A 27,650-nucleotide genomic window follows, 5' to 3' on the forward strand; every position below is an offset into this window, starting at 1 on the left:
TAACCAACAAGAAAAAAACCTTTTTCACTGAATTATGAAACGGTGAAGTCTATACAGTTGTCTTGAAAAGACATTATTTTAGTGTGTGTTATATTCAGACAGTAAGAAGGCACAAGGCTGAATGACTGGACACCATTTTGTTCTCAAAACAATAGGTTCTGAGTCCTGGGATAAATTTTGAAAACTCCTAAGGAATAAATAAAATCTTAAGAAACACAACTGACATTTAACCAACCAATGGATCATAGTACATGCATTGTTAAAGTGGATCATATTTCATATTTACTTAAAAGATGATAGCAAAAGATTTTGCTTTGATATAACTGCTCAATTCAGTGTATTCACAGTTACCTGATAATGACCCAGATACTTCCAGGAATATCAAACAATTGTGATTGCTGTCCTTAGCCAACAGTTCCTGTCTGCTCACCCCTACACAAGGGAGGGCAAATTTATTAGGCTCCATAATTCCATAACTTCTAAAAGTCTAGTAATCAAGATATAAGATTAGAATAAATAATAGTTCCATATACTATTCATTCTAGCTGCTTGTCTTTTGTTTTGTTTTTGCTGCTTGTCTATTTTGGTCTCTTACTACATGAAATATCGACTGTATGCATTGTGGACTTCTATAGAAATTTTACTACCTATATGCGTGTTTCTATATATCCACACGATACGTACACATAGTTTTTCATTGTATGTATGTAATGTATGTTCACTAGAAAAAGAAACAGTACAGGTAGAGTGTTATTCAATCACCGAGCGATAACTACAGTTAACATATTGAATATATCCTTTTATGAATATACATGCACTTCTCTATCATCTCTCTCTGGGTTATCTATACTTTATGAAATAAAAATACCATTCCTTTGGTTTTGAAATCCTTTTAGTACATCTTTTCATGTCAATTGATGCAGATCTGTATCACTGACTTGAGACAGTTATTCCTTGATGAACACCTCGTTCAGTGTTTGGACCATGGGCTTCAGCCTCTCAGCCTTGGCGCTCACCTGAGGGTCAGGAAAGGGTAACCCGGACAGTAGGTCAAGGCAGCGAGACCAGGGATGGCGGCTAAGGTGGTGGCGGCAGAGCAGCTTCGGCACCGCGCGAGGCCGGGTCCCGACCCGGCCCCACCCCACAGGCAGTTCGGTGGCGGCGGTGCTTTTCCCCATCCCGGCTCTCTCCTCCCTTATCCGGACTGCCCACACCCATTTTGGCTACAGTGGATGGGCAAGAAAAGTTTGAAATTGAAGTCACCACGCTGGATAACATGCTTCGTGTGGCATCCCCAAACAAGTTTGGAGAATTTTGTTCGGTAGGAATTCTTATTCAGAATCGAGATATGAGACAAATACGTTATTGGAAAAGTCAGCACTTTCGCCAACCAATGGATTTGAGCACAAGTGAAATTCTGCTTACCTCCAAAAGCACAGGTCTCTTCCGGGTGGCGGCCAGGCAGCGACAGGACCGCGTGCGGATGGTAAAGGTCCGCACGCGGCGGGCATGACCGGCGAGGTCCCGCACGCAGGCTCACAGAGGAAGGCACAGAGTCGGCGCGAACGCCTGACCCTCGAACCGCGTCCTGACCCGGAACCGCTTCTCCCGGAGGTGACCCCTGAGACTGCTTACCCGGAAAATACTGTTGGTCTCCACTGCCTCAGCGCCACAAAAATACAGCAAAGATCTGTGGAGAGGGATTTAATTCCCGCCTGAGAAACGACTACACGCCCCACCTCGTGGTGCTGGCTGGGGTGGGTTGGAGCATGAGCACCTGGTGGAATGTGCCAGAAAGTGCCTCCCGGGAACCCGAGCCGCCTGGGCATGTGAGAAAGCTGAGGACGAGGACAGATCGGTATTGCAGTGCACAGCGGGAGGCTGCCAGGCTGGAAGACGACAGGTCCAGCGTCAGCCCGGGCCCTGCCCTGTTTCCGGAGCCCATGCGCTGTCAGGACAGGACTGAAGAGCTGTTCCTTCTTGGAGGAAGATTCCATCCCCTGCGCGTGCTGAACTGGTTGGCAGGCGGCGGGGCAAGGGCATGTTTCCCAGGCTGTCCCTCAGCGAGCTCAACAGGCACCACTGGATGTCCGGCACAGCCTCCCACCCCCACAGCCAAGGCGACGCGGACCTCTTGTGAGTCCACGCCTGCGCCCACCCTGGCCAGGTTCGAGGAAGCCTGGAAATCTTCATCAAGAAATTCATTTTAATGGCTGGGACTGTGGATGTGGTGGAGCTGCGGGGAATGAAGACGTAGCCGATGTCCATGGGCATGCTGAACCTGGAGTCCAGGCCTGTGATCTAACAGGATGTAGGGAAGCAGGTGCTGACTACCCGTTCCAGAAAGCTGCCCTGCGAGCCGTGCACACTCATCTCCAAGGGGAAGCCAAAAGACATCTGGAGAGTTGCTTCTAAAATGCTCCACAACAGGTCACGATCTCACAGTTAGTGGGGTGGATCCCGCGTGGGGCTCTGCCCCGACAGCGCCCTCTCTCCCTCTCTCTGCTGCTACCCCACCCCTATCCCTTCTCTCTCTCTCTCTCTCTCTCTCTCTCTCTCTCTCTCTCTCTCTCTCTCAAAATACATAAATATTTAAAATGCTCCGCTGGAAGCCTACATTTGACTGAGCAGCCAACTCTTGAGCCCCTCTGCCTGCTTTGTGGAGCGGAGGTGGGGGATGGGAGGGGGAAGGGGCGGGACTGAGCAGGATGTCTGGGCTCTTCCGGTCGAGGCCCTCTGAGATCCCACCCAGGCCAGGAGCTGTGGACAGAGCCGTGTTCACGCACGTTTCTTTGGGTGTGAATTTAAGGCCAAATTTCATAAACGGTGCCAAGGGTGGGACATTTCTCTTACAGTTGAACACATTTAATGCCACCGAACACAGCTCGGTTTCCTTCAGAATTGGATACGCCACTCAGTGGAATAAAGGTTTACCTTCACCATTGCAGCTAGAAGTGGGGTGAAGTGCAGGAAGGTTAAACACAGCCTGCTGTAGGAAAACCAGGTCAATGTTCTTACCTCTGCCGGGTGTTCCCTGAGATTAGCAGTCACCGGTGGGTTAGCACCAGACTGTCCCTTCACAGAGGCCAGAGGGCCTGTCAGCCCTGCCCAGCCTCCAGTGGTCCCAGGGCTAGACAAGGACACGTGTTCTGCTTCGCTGAGCATTTTTCTCAGCACAGTGTTTTCCTTCATCCTCAGTTAAGCACCGTTTTGTTCCAGGCCTAACTGTCAATGTTCCTAAGACAGAGAAGGCTCAAAGTGGGTGAGACACACCTTTGTCCCTGAGAGTCGCCCAGTTGGACCCAATATTGTGAAGCCTCTTGCCTTTTGTTTTTAATTTTAATTTTAATTTATTTATTAAAAAATTTTTAATGTTTTATTTATTTTTGACAGAGGGAGAGACAGAGCATGAATGGAAGGTGGGAGGCAAAGAGATAGGGAGACATGGAATTTGAAGCAGGCTCCAGGCACTGAACTTCAGCACAGAGCCTGATGCGGGGTTTGAACTCACGAGCTGTGAGATCATGACCTGAGCCCCAGTCAACAGCTTAACCTACTGAGCCACCCAGGCACCCCAACTTTGTTTTTTCGAGAGATAGAGTGCAAATGGGGGAGGAGCAGAGAAGGGGGAAACAGAGGTTATGTGCTGATAGCAGCCAGCCCTATGTGGGCTTGAACTCATGAACCCTGAGATCATGACCGGAGCCAAAGTGAGTCGCTCAACCTACTAAGCCTCCCAGGTGCCCTGCCTCTTGCCTTTGTAAGATGCCTTCCGATCGCAGATGTGCCAACATGCATGGGGCAGGGTTTCTTACAATTGATGGCTCTGGTAACCAAAGCCTGTGAACATTTTAAAAGGTGGGAAACTAAGGAGCTCTAGGTTCTCCATGTCTAGATGTTTAAGGAGAATCAAAGTCAGATGACTTTGCTAATATAGGATAGCTTTGTGATTCTCAAACTTGAGAACAACCCCTCCACCCCCCAGGTCCCATGTGGGAACCCACACTGACCACCCCAATAGTTGCAATGCTGTGGTTGTCCCTGGCACATGGTAGTCAGGGGATTGCACAATATCTGGCGGCAGTTTGGTTGGAGAAAAGAGTTTCCTAGTCTTTTTTTTTTTTTTTTTTTTTTTTTTTTGAAATATTGAGAAACCTAGCCTCTGCATTACAGATGAGAGATGGAGGAATGTTTTAGGGAAGTCAAATAACCATTAAGAAAAGTCAAGATCCATATAAAGTAGATGAGGGGGTACAAAAGAAACTCAGAAGGTCTTCCTTCTGTTGAAGGGGCAGTATGTGAGCGCCTCTTCCTCCTCTCTCCCCTTCTCATTTTCGTTTTTATACAGACAGCATTTGTACTATTTTCCCTAGCATTGTCATAAGAAATATTTCTGACAAAGCAAATGATTCTTTCCAGGGGCATATAGACAAGAGGGTGCTGCCTGTCTCAGAATCAGAGTGATCAGGCAGAGTGGAAAAGGTGCTTTGTTCAGCTTAGCAGCAAACTTGAGGAAATTTGACAAACTACAGTTGAGCAGACAGAGGCAGCAAAATCCATGGAGGAGGTTGTTTATACCTTAGCACTGTGAGGTTGGTGACACAAACAGTTGGTTCAAGGGCCATTTCCCTGGTTTCCTTTCTGATTTCTGGAAGGTGGGCAATTTGTATTTCAAGAGAGATACCTTTTTTTTTTAAACTGCCTTTTTTAAAGCTTTGGGAGAAGGTTATCTCAGAAGGAAACCACCTCCTCTGTCCCCCTTTCCCTAAGCCACAGATGTTGTATAAATATAAGGTAATTATTAAATTATTTTTTATCATATTGTTAATGTTATCAAAAATGTTAATATGCATATTATAAAGAAATCACCTTTCTAATAAATTATATCTACTTCTGTTACAGAAATAGATGACAAGAGGGTGACCAACACACAAGCTGAAGTAAGTTTCCTTATATTTTGTATAAATAGGTGTTCAATTAAAGACATAATTAGCTTGGCTTGATGTTACATAAAATATATCAATATAACTAATGTAAAAACTAGTTTGCTTTTCCTGACCAAAGAAACAGTAAAATGGGGTTGTTAAATCTCTGCCTCTATGCTACATTGGTTCTCAACCTATGAAATGCCAACCCCTGAAAAAACTTGTAAAATAAACCATTGCTTTTAGTGGCAAGATATGGTGTTGTTATTTTCAATTTAGTGACTCGTTTATGACCATCTACAGGCTAGGGCCAGCCAATGTTGGAATCCTGGAGCAAGAAGACGGGGGCCGACACCTCTTAAAGGGTCTTCTGGTGTGTGAAGCCAAGAGCACACCCTGAGGCCAGAGGTTCACATACACATGTAGGAGTTCAGATGGAAAATAGGAACCAGGGGAGGGTAGGAAGCTAATAATATAGAATATATGGAATACAAAAAAGTAAGTAAACTGTACTCAGAAATAGGACAAGGATTGACTGCTGTGCAGACATAGTAGTCAACTCCCATAGCTGCATTAGGCATATAGCAATACCCAGAGGAAATGTAGAAAGAACAAAATGACAAATAATATCTAAGACTTTTCTAAATTTTTAAAGAGATTATAAATGTGAAAATGCTTTGATAACTGAACTCGTACATAAATATAAATCAGTTTTTATTACTTAACAAGTTGTACTACGTGTTACAAAGCAAAATTTTCTGTCGAATTAATTTTCTACTTGATCTTTGAATATATGTATGGAGATAAATATATAAGAAATACCAAAAGTGATTGCTTCTTGAAATCAACTGGATGAGATGAATACAGTAAAGGAACACCAGAACTGTCTGTGTTTACACTACATGTTTAACATTAGCATAGAGTCCCTCTGCCTGCATCTGGGCATAATGAACTGGTACTCACATATTCCATTCTGGAGAAATGTGCTTGGACCATTTGCTTGTTGATATGGATTTGGCAATATTTGGTTGGATTTTTCCTTTTTAGTATATTGTTTTTGCATCAGGTAAGTGTCTACATCTTCATGATACTTTCGAGGGCAATTAAGCTTTAGTATGTACAAGGAAAAATACCTCAAGTTCTATTTACTGTTCAATGAAATAGTTTCTAGTTTTTTTCAGACTGTAGGTTATGTTCTTTCTAATACACATGAAAGCCTAGAATAATCCCCAAAAAAGCATCTTGTTACCATTTATACCTGACCTTTTCAAAGCAAAAATAATTGCTCTACACACTAAAACTCATTGATTAAGACCCCTACTTTTGCCACAATGAAATATAAATCAATACACTATTAAAAAGGAATCTTTGACATAATCCAATTAGAAGATAGACTACATATGTAATTTATCATAATAAATAATATAGTCATGTGTAGGGATAGTTTAATTTATATATATATATATATATATATATATATATATATATATAGTTTGTGGTTTTGACCCTGAAATATGTTTCTGTGTTCCAATTTTTATAATTTTTAATACAAAAATTCTCTCTTCAATAATTCAATCCTGGTCTAGTGTCCATAGGTAAGAGTGTTAAATAGCAGTTTTGTTAGGAAAGAACTTACTTATCTCTTACAAATAGAAGAGAATATTATCTCAACATTGTAATTCCAAGTCAATGGAGATATTAGATTGAACATGTCAATTCCAGAGGTTTATAAATAGGTATTACTTACCAACAACCTTCATTATGTACCTAAAACCACTCAAAAATCCTATGAGCAGGTATAGTTATACCATGGACATAGCTTTTTGAGTATACTTTGTCCTGGCAAACAAAAAGGATTGGTGTCTCTTTTTCTGTTTCCTTTTTTTTTTTTTTTATTTTTTTTTTCAACGTTTATTTATTTTTTTTGGGACAGAGAGAGACAGAGCATGAACGGGCGAGGGGCAGAGAGAGAGGGAGACACAGAATCGGAAACAGGCTCCAGGCTCTGAGCCGTCAGCCCAGAGCCCGACGCGGGGCTCGAACTCACGGACCGCAAGATCGTGACCTGGCTGAAGTCGGACGCTTAACCGACTGCGCCACCCAGGCGCCCCTCTGTTTCTTTTTAAAATAAACAAACATTACTAAGTGAGAAAATAAAAGGAGTAATTTCAAGACTGCAATGGATGAAGAGTTTTATGATAAAATAGCTTCATATACTTTTAAAACTGTGATATCAAACCAATTTGACAATAAATTTCATAATAAAAAATAAAAAATAACAAAAATGAAAAAAAAGTAAAAAATAAATAAATAAATAAATAAATAAATAAATAAATAAAACTGTGATATCAATGAACATGGATATAATTTCTCATTGATTTGCATTGTATTTCATGACGGGGAATCAGAAAGCTCTTTGAAATACGGCAGTGTATTTCCCTCACAGGGTCAATTTTTATTCAAATACACCTTTTCCTCTTTTCTTTTTGTCCACAGTCACAAAATGCATCCCCTAAGCAGAGGAAGCAGAGCGTGTACACACCACCGGCCATGAAAGGTACTGTTCAGGTACTGTTTCGGGTTGCCGTGAATGTTGAGCTCATGGCTGGTACGCTGTCTGTTCTCAAAGACCATATGCTTGAGTATAAGCTTGATCTGGTCACAGTTTTACAACTTGGTAATGCTACTTTCAATAAGATACTTTATCCATTTAAAACTTAGTTTCATCAAGAGTAAAACAGGTAACTGAAGAAGGAATAACTAGAGAGGTCTCTGAATTTCAGTCTGGAAATTCACATTTTCCAAAATAATAACAAAGGCTTTTCTTTTACCCTTCCTTATATTTTTTTTGAAGGGATCTTTCCAGAATCCCTAATTACTGTTGCCAGAAAATTGCCATTTTTTTCCTAGGCTTATGCAAAGTAGAATAACTTGAATTGGGGGCACAGTTAATGTAAAGTGTTGCCTCATTGCCTTGTGTCAAGAGCAGCTCTGAGAAACCCAATCAAACAGTTATTAGCTGTACATGTAACAGCTGTTCAAATAACAACTAAAAATGCTAGCTCATATCCTGGCATTTTTCCAGATTTCTTCCCCCAAATTGGAACTGCTAAAAGAACATCTAAGGGTATCAGAATTTTGACTGACACTAGTTCCAGGGAAGGCTTCTTTTATTTCTCACACAAAAATGTTCCTGACGTGAGGCAGAGTGCTCAGTCCAGTAGCTCCTGCACCAGGCTGTCACCTGGGCCATTGGCCCAGTGGCTCATCAAGCTCCGTTTCAACTACAGGAGAGGCCAGCTGGGCAGCTTCCTCTGGAGTCTGGAGAGATGTCTAAATTGGGAGTGAAATTTTCCACTCTGTATTCTCTCTAGATTTGAGGCTTTTTCAGGGAAGTGGAATATAAATGGACACATTAATCGCTACTCTCAGTAAACTTCCTTCCTGTGCAGCTATAAAACCCCATGTTTGTTTGTTTGTAAGACTGCAGTAAATAACACAATCATCAACATTGTAGTTTATTCCAGGGTAACTGTTGAGATTATCCGGCTTCCCTCTCTGATGACAAATATGATCATTTGAAGGTATATTTCCTATTGTAAGTCATCTTGTACTTTTAATACACATCAGTTTTGGCATGAGTGGGCAACAGTAAAGGATATATGTTCACTTGTTTAATGATTTCCTCTGTTCTATTTTAGGTTGGCTTAACTAAATAAAGTAATACTGTTCTCGTGTCCTCAGAGAATAATAGGATTATTTTTAAAGGAAATTCTTAAAATCAAAACCCCAAGGGCTTTCATTATATTTAGCTCTCAAATATCATAAGAATGTGGGATCCTAACATTTAGGGAAGTTAGTCATATTGCACATTTTCACAGGCGACCTTACTACTGTCGATCCCTCCAAGATGGCTATTCAGTGACAGTCATTTTGGTCATGAGTTAAAGCCTTGAGAAAGCACAGTAATTCTTTCAAGAGGATACTAGTGTGTTACTATAAGCCACCTAGGTCCTCATTTTAACCAGTAAATACCTAGGTAAATCTCCTGCTTCTGATAAAAAAATAAAGAGACAGAGAGAGAGAGCTAAATCCACATGTTTTATTCAGTCTTCCTGTCCCCAAGAGCTAGAAATGAATATTTCAAGACAAAATTAAGCTATGGTAACATATGGTGCATTGTGAGCACATTAAGAAGCTTCAATCATAAGAAAGATGAATTAGCAAAGGAAATGTTATTGAGATGCTAAATACAGTAATACAATTGCTCCGAAATGTGTAATTCTTCAAATTGGAGTGGAACGTGATTATCCATTATTGAGTATAAAAAAAAGTTTGCTGAGAGAGCAAAGCAGCAACAGATGTGATTAATAGTTCTGAAAAAATTAACTCTGACAAAAAGGCCAACTAGGACTTCATGAAGGACCTAGCAAATAACTGGTTAGTGAAACAAAACAAAATACAATGAAACAAACACAAACTAGCCAGATTCCTTCCTTCTCCCCTTCCTTTACTCAGTTGTAAGGAGTTGCCAGGTACGGAGATCAAAGTAGCAGGAAGGGAGAGAGGCGACATCCTACCTATAGTGTTTTGATTAGTGCATGGACAGACTGATCTCCTTTCTCCTAAGTGCATTTAGTTTTTCCTTTTTCGGTAATGGTGGCACTTCTGTCTCCAGCAGGTTTCAGGAAACAAAGACATGTCCAGGTTACCTCTTGTGATGAGGGTTTTATATGAAGGTATGTGGATAAGAAATAGAGCAGAGGAAACCATTTTAACAGTCATACTGTCAAGACTGATATAGTGATGACTTCCAAATTTATATCTGCAATCCTAACATACCTCCTGAACTTCAGATTGCCAATTCCAACCAACCTCTGATTTTTTTTCCCCTGATTGTTATTAGCCTTCTCAAATTTAGTGTGTCCGAAGTGAAACTCTTTGGCGCTTTTCTGGTTTTCCCTATACTAATAAATTATATTCAGCTGTTGAGAACAAAAGCCTTCATGTAATCCTGGACTTCTCTCCCTTACCCAGTTGACTGTCTGTTCTTGTTAGCTCTAATTTCAAAGTGCACCTCTTAATCTGAGTACTCCCCACATCTTCCACAGCTGCTATCTTATGCAAGTCACCATTCTTTCTTTCTTTTTTTAATTTTTTATTTATATTTGAGTAGGAGAGAGAGCAGAGCGTGAGTGGGGGAGGGGCAGAGAGAGAGAGATGGAGACAGAATCTGAAGCAGGCTCCAGGCTCTGAGCTGGCAGCACAGAGCCTGACACGGGGCTCGAACCCACAAACCGTGAGCTCATGACTTGAGCCGAAGTCAGACGCTCAACTGACCGAGCCTCCCAGGCGCCCCTGCAGGTCACCATTCTTTCTTGCCTGGACTGCTGGAGTCTTTTTCTTACTGGTCACCCTGATGCTGCTCTTACCTCTCTCCACTATCTAGTGCTCACCCAGATGCCACAGTAATTCCTCTGACTTACAGATGATATCATACCCTCCTCTTGATCAAAGTCCTCAATGGCTTCCTATCACGTTCAGAATAAAATTGAAAATCCAACCAAGTCCCTAAATGCTCTGCACCAGCCTCTCTCTTTGACCTCATCTCCTTTCACACTGCCCCTTTTCAATGGAGCCCAACCTCATGGGGGTGTTCACTATTTTTAAACATGCCAAACAAATTCCGTTCTAGAACATTTGTCCTTTCTATTTTGTCTGTCTGGAATACTCTTTGCCCAGTGGCCTCACAGATGCCTCAGCTAATGTTACCTCCTTAGAGGCCTTCCTTCCCTGTTACTAACTCCTCCTATATCACTGTCTATGTCTTTACAAGCTGCCTTGTTTTTTCCATAACACTTATCATGAAGGAGGTATCTGTGATAAATTTTGTTCATTTGAGTATCTGCAGCACCTAGAACAGTGCCTGACAGACACATTTAGCTGCTTGATAAGTACTAGATGAATAAATGAACTGTAATGAACTAGGAAATCCAGTCACACTGTCATCTGCTGAGAAGAGGATGTCTCTTAAGCCTTGTTCTACTAATTTTCATATGTGTATTCTGCTTATATTTCTCTTTGCTTCTCTCTTTGCCAGATTCTCCCTTAAGTCTTGTATTCCTAATTATATGTATACTTCTGCTTTATTAGTTTTACTTTTTCCCACTCCTGTCCCCTCTGATCAAAGAGAAACATATAATTTGGTACATTAATTATCATCCAGAATGGTGCATCGGTTGGGCTGGCTTCTTAAGAAAGATCATCTCAAGGACCACCAGAACCATTAGGTGGGGCCTGGATCAATAGTTTATGGCCAGGGTGGCAGCACCATATGATATAAATATGGCAATGTAAATAGAAGAGTCTGGATATGGCTCTCTTCCTTCAGAGGTATTTCGTGGTTCATTCAGCACATTTACTCTTAGGATATAATAATAGATTTGGTACTGTATCTGCCATAATATCATAGGCATTCAGTGTGTTCAAGGAGCTTAAAGGTTAACTAGTGTAACTACCCAGTGATGATTGAATTTCTTCCACTGCATATAACCTCAGGGTAATACATTGGCTGTGTTGTCTTGAGGATTCTAGTATATTAGGCCTGGAGGTAGAGCCAGATAATCAAAAGTTCCAAGTGATTCTGCTGCAGCAAGTCTAAAGATTGACCAGACTCAAATATCCAATCACCTACTTAACATGTCTCATGGAGATCAAAGAGATAATGAGATCAAAATTAATATGGTCAAGACTGACCTTTGAATTTTTTCAAAACCAGATCGATTTGACCTGCACTGTTTCCCTTCTCAGCAAGTGGAATATCCATCTGCCTAGCTGCATATTGCTGAGTTCTGAGAGCCTCCAGTGAACCTCTCTCTTTCTTCCACTCTCTTCAATAATAGAACACCAGGTTTCATGGATTTCACCCCATTACTATCTCTTATCTCTCCCACCTTTTGTCTTCTCTTATCTTCAACATCATCACCACATTTCAAATCACAATCATGTCTTTGCCAGGATATATAGGCATACCTCGAAGATACTCTAAACCACCACAATAAGGTGAATAAAATGAATATTTTAGTTTTCCAGTGAATATAAAAGTTATGTTCACACTATACTGTAGTCTATTAAGTGCATTATGTCTAAAAAATAACGTATATGCCTTCATTTAAAAATACTTTATTGCTAAAAAATGCTAACCATTGTGTGTTTTCAGCAAGCCATAATGTTTTTGCTGGTGGAGGGTCTTGCTTCCATTGTGATGGCTGCTGACTGATCAGGGTGGTGGTTGCTGAAGTTTGGGGTGACTGTGGCAATTTCTTAAAATCAGACAACAATAAAGTTTGCCACATAAATGGACTTTTCTTTCATAAATGATTTCTCTGTTGTATGTGATGCTGTTTGAAAGCATTTTACCCACAGTAGAACTTCTTTCAAACTTGTAGTCAGTCCTTTCTAAGTCTGCCACAGCTTTATCAACTAAGTTTATGTAGTATTTTAAATCCAATGTTGTCATTTCAACAATCTTCACAGTATCTTTACCAGGAGTAGATTTCATCTCAAAAAAATACTTTCTTTGCTCATACATAAGAAGTGATTCCTCATTTGTTCAAGTTTTATCATGAGATTGCAGCAATTCAGTCACATCTTCAGGCTCCACTTCTAATTCTAGTTTTCTAGCTATTTTACCCCATCTGCAGCTGCTTCCTGCACTGAAATCTTGAACCCTCAAAGTTTTCCATAAAGGTTGGAATCAACTTCTTCCAAACTCCTGTTCTGTTAATGTTGATATTTTGACCTCTTCCCATGAGTCATGAATGTTCTCAGTGGCTCCTAGAATAATGAATCCTTTCAAGAAAGTTGTGATTTGCTTTACACAGATCTATTGGAGTAATCATTATCTATGTCAGCTATAGTCTTAAGAAACACATTTATTAATGAATAAGACTCAAAAGTCAAAATTGCCCCTTGACTCATGGGCTACAGAATGGATATTATGTTAGTAGGCATGGAAACAACATCAGTCTCATTGTACATCTCCATCAGAGCACTTGAGTGACCAGGTGTATTGTCAACAAGTAGTAATATTTTAAAAGGAATCTTTTTTTTTTTTTTTTTGAGCAGTAGGTCCCAACAGTGAGATTTAAAATATTAAGTAAACCATTTTATGAACAATGTGCAGTCATGCATGCTTTGTTTTTCCATTTATGGAGTACAAGCAGAGTAGATTTACCATAATTCTTAAGGGCCCTAGGATTGTCTGAACATAAGTGATCATTGGCTTCAACTTAAAGTCACCAGCTACATTAGCGCTAACAAGAGATCAGCCTGTCCTTTGAAGTTTTAAAGCCAGGAATTAACTTTTCCTCTCTATCAATGAAAGTCCTAGATGACATCTTCTTCTGACAGAAGGCTTTGTCATCTACCTTGAAGATCTGTTGTTTAGTGTAGCCACTTTCATTATATTATCTTAGCTAGATCTTCTAGATAACTTGCTGCAGCTTCTACGTAAGTTCTTGCTCTTTCACCTGGCACTGTAATGTTATGGATATGCCTTCTTTTTTTAAACCTCATAAACCAACCTCTGGTAGCTCCAAACTTTTCTTCGGTAGCATCTCAACTTTTTCAGTCTTCACAGAATTGAAGAGAGTTATGGCCTTGCTCCAGATTCGGCTTTGGTTTAGGGAGTATTGAGACCAGCTTAATCTTCTACCCAGACCACTCAGACTTTCTCTATATCAGCAATAATACTGTTTTGCTTTTTGTAATGTGTGTTCATTGGAGTAGCACTTTTAATTTCCTTTAGGAACTTTCCTTTGCATTCACAGTTTGGCTAACTAGGCACAAGAGGCCTAGCTTTTGATCTATCTTGGCTTTTGACATGCCATCCTCACTAAGCTTAATAATGCCTAGCTTTTGATTTAAAGTGAGAGATGTGTGACTCTTCCTTTCACTTGAGGACTCAGAGACCATTGTAGGATTATTAATTGGCCTAATTTCAATATTGCTGTGTCTTAGGGAATAGGGAGGCCCAAGAAGAGGAAGAGAGATAGGAAACAGATGGTCAGTGAAGTAGTCAGAACACACATTTTTCAATTAATTTCACCATATTATATGGGCGCAGTTCATGGCACCCCAAAACATTTAACAGTAGAAACATCAAAGACCCCTGATCACAGATCACCATAATGTGATAACAATGAAAACGTTTGAAATATTGCAAGAATTTCTAAAATGTGGTGCAAGACACAAAGTAAGCAAATGCTATTGGAAAAATTGTACCAATAGACTTGCTTGATTTAGGGTTACCACAACCCTTCAATTTGTAAAAAAAAAAAAAAATGCAGTATCTGCAACATGCAATGAAGAGAAGTGCAATAAATCAAGCTATACCTATAACTGACTACTCAACATCCAGTCTTTCTCTTCTTGCTTCCCATGAGTTTTCTATACTGTAACCAAAGTGAACATTTAAAACTCAGAAGTGGTTATGCTCCTTCCTTGGTTAAAACTCTTTTATAGCTCCCCATTGCCATTAGATAAAATCCCTATTCCAGAGCAAAGCTTTCAAAGCTTACTGGCCCAAGGCTCCAATCTGCCTCTTCTCTTTCCACTAGGTCTCAGACATGTTGGTATTCTGCCAGCTTCTGGATGCACCAAGTTCTTCCCTGATTCAAGAAAGATTGACACATTCTTCCCTTCACCTAGAATGTTTTTCCCTACCTCCTCCTTGTTGTCATTCTTCATTGGCTAACTCCTACTTAACATTCAGGTCCTATCCCTAGAGATCAGTTCCTGAAAGGAGCTTTTGCTAACTCTCTATCTAAATTCCCTATAGCTATAAATTCTGTTGATAGTTATAATCTCTAGGGTTTTTTCATAGCAAGTAATTATGTCCAGTTATTTACTAATGTCTTTGTCTTCAACTAGATTGGAAGTAATGCATGTAGTAGCATCAATAACAGGTGTCTATTTTAATTACTACTATATTTGCAGGGCTTAACATAATGCTTGAGACATAAGCAGTGCTTATAAATATATTTTAAAATAAATTTTAAAAATATACTCAACACACAAATGTTGGTGAATGAATCATTTCCTGTGGATATCTACTTTATCTCTGGTCTATTAGAAAGGCCTTTTTTTTCTGTTGAGGTCCCTAAAAATTTGTATTCTTGTATTGTTGTTCTGTATCTTATTACTATTTATGACAAATTTTAAAAATGGCAGGTATCTAAATATTTCAGGACATCTATCAGGTCCCTACCTCACCATTAATTTACTTCTTTCAAGGTTAAAATATCTCAATGTCAGTTATGCCTGCCACTTTGTTTTTTCACATTCTTTCTTGATCTCCTAATAAGCTCCATTTTGATATATAGAAGTATATCATTCAGTATCAACCTAATATTTAAACGTGGTTTGATCAGAACAGAATGGAGACTTTAATGATGCCTATCACCCCCTTTTCCCAGATTATTTAATTATAATAAGGCAACCTAAAATCTTATTAACTTTTCTGGCAGGCATATACATTGGTGAAAAATAGTGAACTTACTGTAAATTCAAAACTTCCAAGTCTTTTTTATTATTTATTTTTGAGAGAGAAAGAGCATGCATGTGAACACAGGAGCAGTGAAGGGGCAGAGAGAGAATCTCAAGCAGGCTTCCATGCTGTCAGCACAGAGCCTGACATGGGGCTTGAACTCATGAACTGTGAGATCATGACCTGAGCTGAAACCAAGACTCTGACACTTAACTGAGCCATGCAGGGGTCCCTTCCCATTTTAAAATTATGTCTTTTTTGAACCAAAAAAGCAAGACAGTGCTGTCAACCCAATTGAACTTTCTCTTGTTAGAATCAGGCAGTCACATGAACATGTCATATTTTGTATTTTGATTCTGTCATCCATTTCTTATCTCAGACACGTTTCATCCACAGATAAAATAAACTTATCTTTGGTATTTTTATCTACATCTGTAATAAACATATCAAACAGAACAGGGCAAAGAGAGGGCCTTGTAGCACACATTATCTCTCTCTAGTTGACATCGATCTCCCTGAATGCCACCATTGAAACAATTATGAAATAGACTTATATAACAGGACTCCAGTCCTTAAAACCAGAAGATATTGTGAAGGATATTGTTAGATACATTGTTGTGTTTCATTTATTTTTATGCTGACCACATTTTTTCATCTGTACAGATGAATCATAAATTTATAATGTATATTATAACATAAAAATGACAAAAGTTGAAGTTTGCATAGAAAACAGATTTACTTTTCTATTACCTTTTGTAATATAGTGCTTCATAATTATATAAGTAGAAAGTTCTGAGGATTATCAGAAATTGATAGCTGATCACTGAATTTTCATGTGCACTTTTTTTGTGTTTATATTGTGGTCAGCCTTGTAATTTACAGAACAGCCAGTTAAGGTTTTGTTGAAGAGCTTGAATCACGTTTTCAGAAAAGCAAGGCAGATTTGAATCTTGGGACAGGAAATAGCTGACTCATTTCCATCCTCATTGTGTGTGTGTGTGTGTGTGTGTGTGTGTGTGTGTGTGTGTTTTACTGGAATGCAAATGCCTTTAACTGAAGAGAGCAAAGCAAGTGCTATCGATTTAAAAGGAAATTTGAACATGAAACGAATCAGCTGACTGAAAAATAGCATTGCATAGCAGGGTGTTACATTACCATTCTTAATGCAAAGCAAGTCAGATTTTATATGTACTTCTGAAGAATATCTTTCTCTCACTCTTTGTAATTTCTTTAAGAGAAAATTGTAGTTACTTCGGTGTCCAGAGATTGTTCTTCTCATATGTCCAATAGTTCATATATCAAACAGGTCTTTGAATGCTTGCAGCACTATAACTCCTACATTCTGTTTCTCCAAGGATGATTGTGATCTTGATATTTTATCTTAACTCAGCCTCTTTTCATAGTTAAGCAATAAATGCAAATAATGCAAGATGGGAACTAAATAAAACTGGATCAATAAAAAAGGCTAAGTAGGTTTTTAGAGCATGGTAGATGATAGTGGCAAGGATGTGACATGTCATATTAACTGAAGGATAATCTTCAAATCAGAGAAAGCCATTGATCAAAATGATTTTACTGGACCCAACATGAAAAGACATGGACTTTGGAGGACAAACAATCAGGGTTCAAACCTTGGTGTCAATGTTTATTAACTATTCAATTTCAGCAAGTCAATGAGTTTAATTTCTTCTTTATCATTGGTAAATGTTGATGATACCTACCCCAAAGGATTGCCCTAGAGACATAATGAAACAATATGTGAAAAGAGAATGTTTAGGGCAGGCATGCAGTATGTGGGAATTACTTTGACTAATTCTTTGAACTCTGGATTAAGTCAGAAGCACTTCTTTTCCATTTCCACTGAGCCCTGTATAAGGGAGGCAGGAGGTCAGGAGAGAGATGGAGGAGAAGACAAAAAGACCTGGGGAAGAATGAAATACCTGCCAGGGTTTTGCTCTGGTGGCAATTGAAAAGTCAGAGTTAGAGGTGCCCAATCCTATAAGGTACCCATCCACCTAAGAGTGCCCACCCAATAAGCATGTGGATTATCCAGCTTTGCAACATTTGCTCCACTTTTATTTGCCCCTGTCTGAGGTAGATTTGTGCAGCTAATCTTTGACCTTTCACTTTCTTTTCAACAAAAGCCAGCTGGCTTTTCCTTCATTTCACCTCAGGTACTGTGTACCTTATTTCCCAGCTAACAGCCCTCTCAGAAGTATTTATATTTAATTTAATAAATCTTGTGTTTCAAGAAAGCATAAGAACAAAGTGATGGCTAATGGTGAATTTAGGGATTGCTAAAGATTATGCCATATATATGTCTAGCCACAGGGATGAGCAGGAATCACATCATCTAAATTCAGCCTATAATTAGCCAATGAAGGTAGACTAACAATAATGACATGGAATTGCAACCAAGTCTCTCCTCCTGATTTCAAGGCTCTTATAATTGTGACTGAAAAAATACTCAGAAGGAATAGACCAGATTGTTCTTATCACCCCCTGCACAGTGAAAATCAAACACAGGGAGAGAAGACAAGATCTTTTAATTTCTCATCAGGCAATCTCTACCATACTACATTCTTTTCTTAAACATTTCTGTCCTTCTTTGGGTGTTTTGCCAGGTATTCAGCACATTTGCCTTTCTAAAACTTAGCTGTTTTTGTTTGTGCTGGCTTGATTTATTTACTAGTAGGGTACGGCTTATTTATGCAACTCAAGAAACATTTCAACAGATTTCTAGATAATAAGGTACACAAGTCTTGCTTATTTCTAAAAAAAAAAGTAAAAAAACCCAAAAACAACAACAAAAAAACAAGTATGCTTCTATTTCCAGATCCACTTCCTTCACTTCTTTTTAATTTCTTCCACTAAGTATTTGCACATCTTTCCTCCTATCTTTAAATGCAGAGGGTGGGGTTAGGGTGGAGAACTGATCTGAGAATGTACTTTTCCTGAAAGCCACTAAGATGTCTTTTTTTTCTGAGTTCAACATTGAGAGAGAGTAAAGCAAGTGGAAAAGGCCAGCAAAAATGAGTAGACTTTATATTCCATAGCATTGCTGATGAGTATTAGGTTGAAAGGTCTAAAAGATCTTGAGATGAATTAAGTTGAAAATTTAGTATTTGGGACAAGAAACTTAATCTCATGTGGTGCCACTTATACTTTGAAAAGGAGACCACTGTTTGTCAATATGGTTCCATTCATGCGTTTGTGTATATAGTAAAACCTTGATTTGCAAGCATAAGTCGTTCCAGAAACTTGCTTGTAATCCAAAGCACTTGTATATCAAAGTGAATTTCCCCATAAGAAATAATGGAAACTTAGATGATTCATTCCACAACCCAAAAATATTCATATAAAAATGATCATAATACTGTAATATAATACAAAATAGTAAAGAAAATGCAAAATATAAGGAAAAAGAAAAAAAATTAACCTGCACTTACTTTTGAAAACCTTTGTGACTGGTGTGAGGGAGACAAGAGAAGAGGGTTATTGCGAAGGACAACTTTCACTATCACTAACAGAATCACTGCTATTTATTGGCTCAATGGAATCTTTCTGCATAGGGGCCATTGTATACACGTGCATGGATGCTGACTACAGTAGAGTATTAATAAACTCTTGTCATATACTGTATTTAATGTAACTGGCAATAAGGTGCAGAGGAAAGGGTCTATATCTGCAGGCAGCCTGACCTAGAAGGAAGCAGAACATTCCTAAGCTTACTCTTGTTTGAAAAAGCAAAGGACTGCCCATAGGTGCTTTGAAGTGACAAAAAAATAACACTAGTGCCATTTGTGGGTACCTTCCAACATTCTGAAAAATCACTGATTTCTGCCAAACGCCATAGCCCGAGACTGAGTATCTGAGCATGGGAGATGATCACCCACAATCTCAGAGAGAGAGAGAAGAACCACCAACTCAGTTGTGATCATGTGACATTCGGCATTACATACTACTCATATTGCAAGACATCACTTGTTTATCAAGTTAAAATTTATTAGAAAATGTTTACTTGTGTTGTGGAACACTCACAGAACAAGTTACTCTCAACCCAAGGTTTTACTCTCTTTACCTATCTTTAAGTTAGTCTTTTTCATTTACATTTCTGTATAAATAATATGCAACTTTAATATTTTTAAATGTTATTTTTAAGAGAGAGAGTGTGGGGGAGGGGCAGAGACAGAGAATCTAAAGCAGGCTCAGACGTGTCAGCCCAGAGCCTGATGTGGGGCTCGAACTCATGAACCATGAGACCATGACCTGAGCCAAAGCTGGACGCTTAACCGACTGACCCAGCCAGGTGCCCCAATAATAATGATGCAACTTTAAAAGTTGCTTCCTATCTTAGAAGCAGGGAAGGAGATGAACTTTTGCCTTTGGTTGGAACAGATGAATTAAGATATAGTGTCAAGATGTTTTCCAAATATGCAAATAGTAAAATTCAGTTATATAAGCACTAATCATATACTGCCACAAATCACATATCAGCATCCACTGCATACCGAGTACTGCAATAGAGTGCCATTGCTACAGAGATGAAAAGCAAAGTTCTCTGCCCAATGGGAGACCAGTCTAGAGGAAGCAACACATAAGTAGACAGGTAGAGCACACCCAAATGAATCTTGGAATAGAGATTTGACAAAGGTATCAGGGGGTCTGAAAGGACTCACTAGGCCTGGGGGACAGGAGATTAATTCACTTTCATATTACAGAAGGAACAGTTATCTTTACACAGGTGCCTAGAAAGTAAAATGGACCAGGTCATGGAAAAGTATAATACATGGCTCATCATTTTCATTCCTCTTGTTCATATGAACTTAGAAAGCATTTAAGATGATACCCTAATATAGAGTGAATTTCTGCATGGATCATTACAAAGACCTCTGCTGCAGTACAAGGTTTAAGTAGGTCCCACGAATGGACTGTGTAGACAACATTTTCCAAAGTATTTGGAAATCCTTGTGCATTTTATTCCATTTTAAAAGTTGCTTTATTTGGAGAGAAGGTGTGCATGCATGAGTGGAGGAAGGGCAGAGCAAGAAGGAGAGACAGAATCCCAAAGCAGGCACCATGCTGCTAGCGCAGAACCCAATGTGGGACTTGATCCCATGAATTGTGAGATCATGACCTGAGCCAAAATCAAGGGTCAGTTGCTTAACCGACTGAGCCACCCAGGTACTCCAATAATATTCTTTTCAAAACAGTAATTTCCAGCTCAAATTATGCTTTAAAAAACAAACTTTATATTTTAGAACAGTTTTAGATTTTCAGAAAAATTATGACAATAGTACAGAGTCCCCATGTACCCTGCATCCAGTTTCCCCTACCATTTATACCCTGTATTAGTATAGTACATTTGTTACAATTAATAAACCAATGTTGACACATTATTATTAATTAAAGTCCATACTTTATTCATTGTTTAGTTTTTACCTAATGTCCTTTTTCTGTTCCAGGTACTCACCCAGGATATAATATTACATTTAGTTATCAAGTCTCCTTAGCCTCCTCTTGATTGTGACAGTTTCTCAGACTTCCCTTGTTTTTGATGACTTTGACAGTTTTGAAGAACAGTGGGTGGGTATTTTCTAAAATGCTCTTATATTGTGATTTGTCTAATGTTTTTCTCTTGATTAGACTGGGTTTGTGGGTTTGGGGGAGGAAGACTGCAGATATAAGGTGACCTTTTCATCACATGACATCCAGGGTACATAGAGATAACCTGACTTATCACTGTTGATGTTGACCTTGATCACGGGTGAGGTGGTATTTGCCAGGATTCTCCACAGTACAGTTACTGTTTTTTGCTTCCTGTCCATACTGTACTCTTTGGAAGGGAGTCATTATGTGTAGCTTACACTTGATGAGTGAGAAGTTGTGTTCCACCTTCTTGAAGAATGTATAAATTATTTGAAATTCTTCTGCACAGGACATTCGTTTCTTCTCCATTTCTTTATGTATTCAATAATTTATTTTTATCAGTATTGAGTCATAGATATTTATTTTATACTTTAGATTATAAACCAGTGCTACTTTATTTTGCTGCTCAGATTATTCCAGGTCTAGTTCTGGGAAGCTTTTTCAGTTAATTGCCGTTCCCTTTGATATACCCATCATTATGGGGTTTTTGTTGTTGTTTTATTATTTTTGTTTGTTTGTTTTAGCATATTGTTACTTTCTGGCACTACATGCTACTCCAGGTTCATTTGTGTATTTTCTGCTCCGGTCTAAGAATCAGTCATTTCTCCAAGAAGCCCTCAAGTTACAATTTTGTTTTCTATTCGAGTCAGTATACTGTAAAATATATGTTTGCATCGGGACATAGTTACTAAAAATAGAGAAATCTATCTCTTGCTCTGCAGAAGTGGATCATATCCATTAGTGTTTAGGAGGGTTAATGCTACACTATCAGCATACAGATGTACACTCTTTACTCTTATTAATGGTAATGGAAGTTCCTGGAAGGAAAAAACAGCAGCTAAGAGCAGATGTCATCTTCATGGGCTTGCCTTCCTTCATTTAAAACCTAATACAATGTTTTCTGGTATGGCATTTGTATTGCCACTTTATAGATGTGGAATTAGTAATACATTTGCTTCTTGGAGATTGGCTATTTGCCTTACTTAAATCAAAGATTTTAGAAAGTATCATTTATAACACTTTATACTTGTGTAGTGCTTCAATATATGCAACATATGTGTTTTTGATTAATTCATTTGTTTTTACAGAAAACTTGTAAGATAAATAGGATATTTATTTTAAAAGAAAGGTTCTTGGAAGAGCAGAATCCCCATTAAATGTCACTCTTCTTTACAAGGCTAACTTGTGACATGAGCCTTTCTTGCTTTTCTGATGGAATAACAATAGAACTCATTTTTTCCATTTACTCTACCCATCTATCCTGTTTGCCCTAATAAAATCCTGTGATCCCTCAACTTTATAACTTAATGGAAAGTTTTTACAAGATCTTTTATATCAAAGTTACTACAGAATGCTTAGCACCTTTGCTCTTAATTATTTTGTATTTTGAACTCACATTATAGGTCCCTATATAATAACAGTTTTGTACTCAAACTAAGCTTGCCTTTAATCTTGTCTCTCTCCAACCCACCTCCCCCTGCTTCCCCCAACCTAGCTCCCAACAGCTGAACCACAGAAATCTGGCCCCATGTCTTTTTGTTTTACAACCCTTTAAATGTGCACTGATTCCTTTAGAATAAAGCCCTGGAAAGAATGTGCAGAGCTGTTTAAGATCTGGCCCCTCATACCTGTCTAGTCCCACCTCCTGCCACAGTCTCCTTGTATTTCAGGGTGCAGCAATGCTGAGCTGTATTGAGCTCCTTGAAAATAATACATGGTTTCTAGCCTGCACATTTGCTCTGTAGCTTCATTTGCATGAAAGACTTCTCTCTCTTCCCCGTGCTTCTAAATTCTCTAAAGTCTGCCTTGAGACTCAGAATGTATTACACACACTTATTTGTGTGTGTCTGTAATCCCACGGTAGCTAGACTGAATTCCTTGGGGACAGAACCAGTGACTTACTTGTCTTCCATTTGTCTTCAGAAGGCTTTTAGTAAATGCTGAATCAGTGAGTGAATGAGGTTTCTGGTTTAAAAATGTGAATTTAATAGCTTAATTTTAGCCATATGGAAAAAGTTACAAATTTGGTGTATATTTTATTCAGCCACTTACTCATTCTGTAACCATTTATAGATGTCTACTCTCTGCCCGGTCGTGTAGTAGGCTCTTTTAGTTTGGGATGAGCTAAACGCAGTCTCTGTCCATAGGAAAAAATGTAGTCAAGTGAAAAGGAAAGTTATGGAAAAAAATAACAATAAGTTCTGTATGATTATATGGACAGCAGTATTTGGAAGCAGAGACAGAAATCGCTAGCTCTCCCTGTCACCGATAGTGAAGGCTTCACAAAAGAGATGAACTTCATCTGTTAGTTGAGGGAATGAGTAAGATTTTCATTGAGAAGCCCAAGGGATGGGTTCCAGGCAAAGGGTGGAGCAGACGTGGAGGCACAGAATGTGAAAGGGCTGATGAACCTGGAACATCGTGAAGCCAAGGGTAGAATGTGTGGACGAAAGAATACTGGAGAGATGCTGGGGACTTGTCAAAAAAAGGTCCTTCCTGTGTGTCTTGTGCTCAGGTGTTGGGAATTTATCCCAAGACCACAGAGGACTTTTGGACAATTCTTAAGAGTCCTTGATATGTACCATGTTCTCTTGAGTGCTTTGAAAATATGGGGCAGGGAAGGGACAAAGAAGTTGATTTACAGAGCTAACTTTTAAAGATTAGTCTACCTTAGATCTTATTTGCCTCAGTTCATCTGCCTGTTTGCAATGCTCTTATTTATATAAGAATGGCTAACTGCTAGTACTAACCTCACTTTATTTTTCTTTAATGCATTTAGACTTTCTAAATAATAGTTATGACTTGTGAGAAGCCGAAATAGTCATTATATTATCTTTCCAGATAAAGTAATGGAAACCCAATTAGCAATGTGTTGTAATATAAAAATGTCAAGATAAATTGAGAAACTGGTGCTTAGTGGGGCAAATTTAAGATAGAATTACATTCTTTACAAATTTGTGCCAGTCCGTATAACTTTTCTAAACATTTTCCCTCTTAGAACCTTATATTCTTATCTAAACCTTAAAAAAAAAAAAAAAAAGAAAGAAAAGGTCTGATCCTCAAGATAATTTTTAAAACAGCTTCACTAATCCCTTTCTCAAAAGGTCCTCATGACAAAATAGCCCACATTTCAGTTGCCAGATCTGGCTGTACTCTTTCTGTGGCATGTTTATTATAGGATAGTAGAGGAATCAGCATTGCTGTCAATCAGTATACAAATATTTACTTAACTCAAACTCTGTGCTAAGTTCTGAGCTGTATGTTACCTTAAACAAATGACCCTAGGTCAAATTTTTGAGGAAGGTTTACTGTTTCAGTTTTTTCATTAAAAGATAAAATACCAAGTAGAAGGTTACAGTTTTAGGAAATTAATAGGCCTCCAAGATAAAAATTACGTAATATGCATTGCATTTATTTATTTATTTTGAGAGGGACAGAGACAGTGCGAGCAGAGGAGGGGCAAAGAGTGGGAGAGAGAGAATCCCAAGCAGGCTCTGCACTGACAGTGCTTGAACTCCCGAACCCTGAGATCATGACCTGAGCTGAAACCAAGAGTTGGACACTTAACCAACTGAACCACCCAGGCTTCCCTGCATTTATGATCTATATTGTACATCTCTTCCTTTCTGGAGTAATCACCAATGGGGTCTATTCTGTACTTTCTTTATGCTTCATAGTTATGCTGAAGCTATTTTTTTTTTGTTGTTTTCTTTGAACAGAAATTTTACTCACTGCACTTTCGAGTAACTATGTAAGATTTTATTTTTAAAACCAAACTTAAAATTACCTTATTGAGGGGTGCTTGGCTGGCTCAGTCCATAGAGAATGCAACTCTTGATCTTGGGGTTATGAGTTCCAGCCCCAAGTTGGATGTAGAGATTACTTAAATTTTTTTTTTAAAAGTCTTAAAAAATTATTGATGTCTAAGAAGCTGTCTTAGGGCAAGGCTCTCACATGTTTCCATCAGTATAGCAGCCAAAAGACATCTTAGCTTTAAATAGAGCTGGACTAGAATTGATAAAGGACTTGGAGCATTTGAAATGACGTCATCCTGCCTCTTCTGCATTTGATGCTGTTGCTTAGTCTATTATTAAATGTTTAATTCTTAAAAACCTATGGTCCTCCTGGACCCTGGAAATCTGGAGGCACATGAAAAAAGAAGTAAGCAGTAGAAGTAACAAGTAAAGTGACTGCAAGAGCTACAGGAGCTGTCTGGGCAGGGATGAAGCACAAGCAAATGACCCTGGGCCAAATTTTTGAGGAAAGTTTACTGTTTCAGTTTTTTAACTATGCACATAGTTACAGCACCACATGGGACAAAGGTGATCGAAACAGTGGCCTAAAGTCACTAAGGAAAAACTTGTACTATTTTAATATAATACGTACTTTAAAAGGTAGGAAGGGGTACCTAGATGGCTCAGTCCATTAAGCATCTGACTCTTGATATCCACTCAGGTCTTGATCTCATGGTTTGTGGGATTGAGCCCCACGTGGGGCTCTGTGTTGACAGTGCAGAGCCGGGTTAGGATTCTCTCTCTGTCTCTCTCTGTCCTTCCCCTGCTTGCATGCTCTCTTTCTCTCTCTCAAAATAAATAAATAAGCATAAATAAATAAATAAGTAGGAAGGTAAATGCTACTTATTTATTTATTTTTTTTGAGAGAGAGAGAAAGGGCATGCACAAGCCGGGGAGAGGGAGAGGGAGAGAGAAATTTAGGCAGGCTCTGTGCTGAGTGGAGTCGGAAGCAGGGTTCGATCTCAGGACCTTGGGATCATGACCCCCGCCAAAATCAAGAGTTGGACACTCTACCGACTAAGCCACCCAGGTGCCCCTTTTTAGTAGCTCCTATTCAGGATGGTATGTGCTTCTCATTCCATGGAAATACAAACACGTAGACTCTCTCATACTTCCTCTTTCTGAAGCCTTGATGCCCAGCCACTGTTGTTATCTTGAAGAGTGATGACGGGGTTAATGAGAATGTGAGGTGACAGGAAACAGGGAGGGGTCTAGAGCTCAGTAGCTCATCAATTGGCCTTCTAGTCATTCCGGGACATTGGGAAGGGTATGTAAACAAATTTGGCCTACTTAAGCAATGTTCCTACATCAGCACCTTACCTCCTACTCACAGCAGAGGTTTCCTTTAAGATCTTTCTCAGAAATCTAGAGGTAAAGACCAACTTTCAAGTTTTATTCCAGTCCCTACAAAGAGTTTCATCTGGTTTGGAAAATTTATTAAAATAAGAAACAGTAGGAAGTATTTTTATTTTTCACTTTGGAGTGGTGAGCTCTCTGGAGCCAAATTGCCAATGCCATAGGGATTCATTATCACAGATAATCACATTAAATGGTCTTTTTATGGACTCTTTCAGAAAATAAGTAATAATTAGAGCAATAATAAATCTTTCTTCCATACTGTGATGCTTGGAGAAATATTTCACCTAATTTAAAATTCTTATTGACTGTCGACCCTGTGCAAGATTCTGTCCATTTCATGTGAAACCGTGAAGTCTAAGCATCTAGTTCAAATTTTGAAGACAGTTTCCATTTTGAGTTCATTTGATAATCTCTAGATTATCAGTTTTGCCTCTTATTGTAGTTAAGTGAAAAATAAATGTATTTCATGTATTGAAAATCGCCACTGCATGATAACCCTTACCTTGTGTAACAATAGGTCTCAGTACAGCTTTCTGTTTGGCAAAAAAAAAAAAAAAAGTTTGAAAACTGATTAAAAATGTATTTTTACTGTGTATTTATAATGAATGTTATTTTAATTTTAGCTTTTTAATTTAGTTCCACTATTTATTATTTTGATGTTTGCCTTGAAAACATTTATTCTATTATTGTGGGAATTAGTCTGGATCTTTCGGTACAGTTGTTAGTGTCTCTATCAAGGATTTTGAACTTCTAGAAGAATGGGGCAAGAAGAGAAGTCCTCTCCTTCCATTTGTTCATCTTTTTAAAATTCACAAGCAAAAGGTACCTGACCTTACCTTTGATGTTATGGAAGGAGAACACATGTAAAAATTAGGTCAGAGAAATGGGGGGAAGGATTATTGGAACTGAGATTTCCAATACTGCTCCCCTTTCATTCTTTCAACCTTCATGGTTAATGAAGTTGATCAGAGTTTTTTCAAAGCTTCCAACCCTACTATTACTCTTTGATGCAATTCCTCCTCTAAACAATAAATTAATTAGCACTTGGGTAATAATTTCCTCCAAAACTTTTCCTATGGCTTATTCCCAATTATATAAGCCTATAGTATTCTGCTTATGCTATTTTCTTCAACATTACAATTTTTCTACTATTAAGTAATTCAACTGGATTTTTATACCACACCTGAAAATTCTACCATGAAGAAATATGGGAAAGAGATTTGTTTGCCAATCTTAGCATATTTGATAATGTTGAACTCTACATTTTGTACCCATCTTGCTCATCCTAAACATTGTGAAAAAAATAATAATAGAATTAATATTACTTTGGGCTTTCTTGGAAGATGATAGGCAAAATGTCATTTGGTTATTATT

The 27,650-nt window shown here is 38.7% G+C and overlaps 2 protein-coding genes across 3 annotated transcripts in view; both read left to right on the forward strand.

Annotated features, from left to right (window-relative positions):
* PPP1R1C (protein phosphatase 1 regulatory inhibitor subunit 1C) overlaps positions 1 to 27,650 on the forward strand; it is a 117,849-nt gene that overhangs the window by 51,892 nt on the left and 38,307 nt on the right. For both annotated transcript variants that reach the window (XM_030325410.1, XM_030325411.1), the window contains exons 3-4: positions 4,903 to 4,940; positions 7,422 to 7,482. In XM_030325410.1, coding sequence (XP_030181270.1) covers positions 4,903 to 4,940; positions 7,422 to 7,482 — 99 coding nt within the window. The remainder of the gene's footprint in view (positions 1 to 4,902; positions 4,941 to 7,421; positions 7,483 to 27,650) is intronic.
* On the forward strand, positions 1,071 to 2,449 carry PMPCA (peptidase, mitochondrial processing subunit alpha). Its single transcript, XM_030326788.1, is given in 9 exon segments — positions 1,071 to 1,176; positions 1,179 to 1,373; positions 1,466 to 1,672; positions 1,675 to 1,761; positions 1,764 to 1,879; positions 1,881 to 1,949; positions 1,951 to 1,999; positions 2,002 to 2,028; positions 2,031 to 2,449. Coding segments are annotated over 9 exon segments (1,275 nt in total).

The sequence above is a fragment of the Lynx canadensis genome, chromosome C1 (assembly GCF_007474595.2).
Source record: "Lynx canadensis isolate LIC74 chromosome C1, mLynCan4.pri.v2, whole genome shotgun sequence".
NCBI lineage: Eukaryota > Metazoa > Chordata > Mammalia > Carnivora > Felidae > Lynx > Lynx canadensis.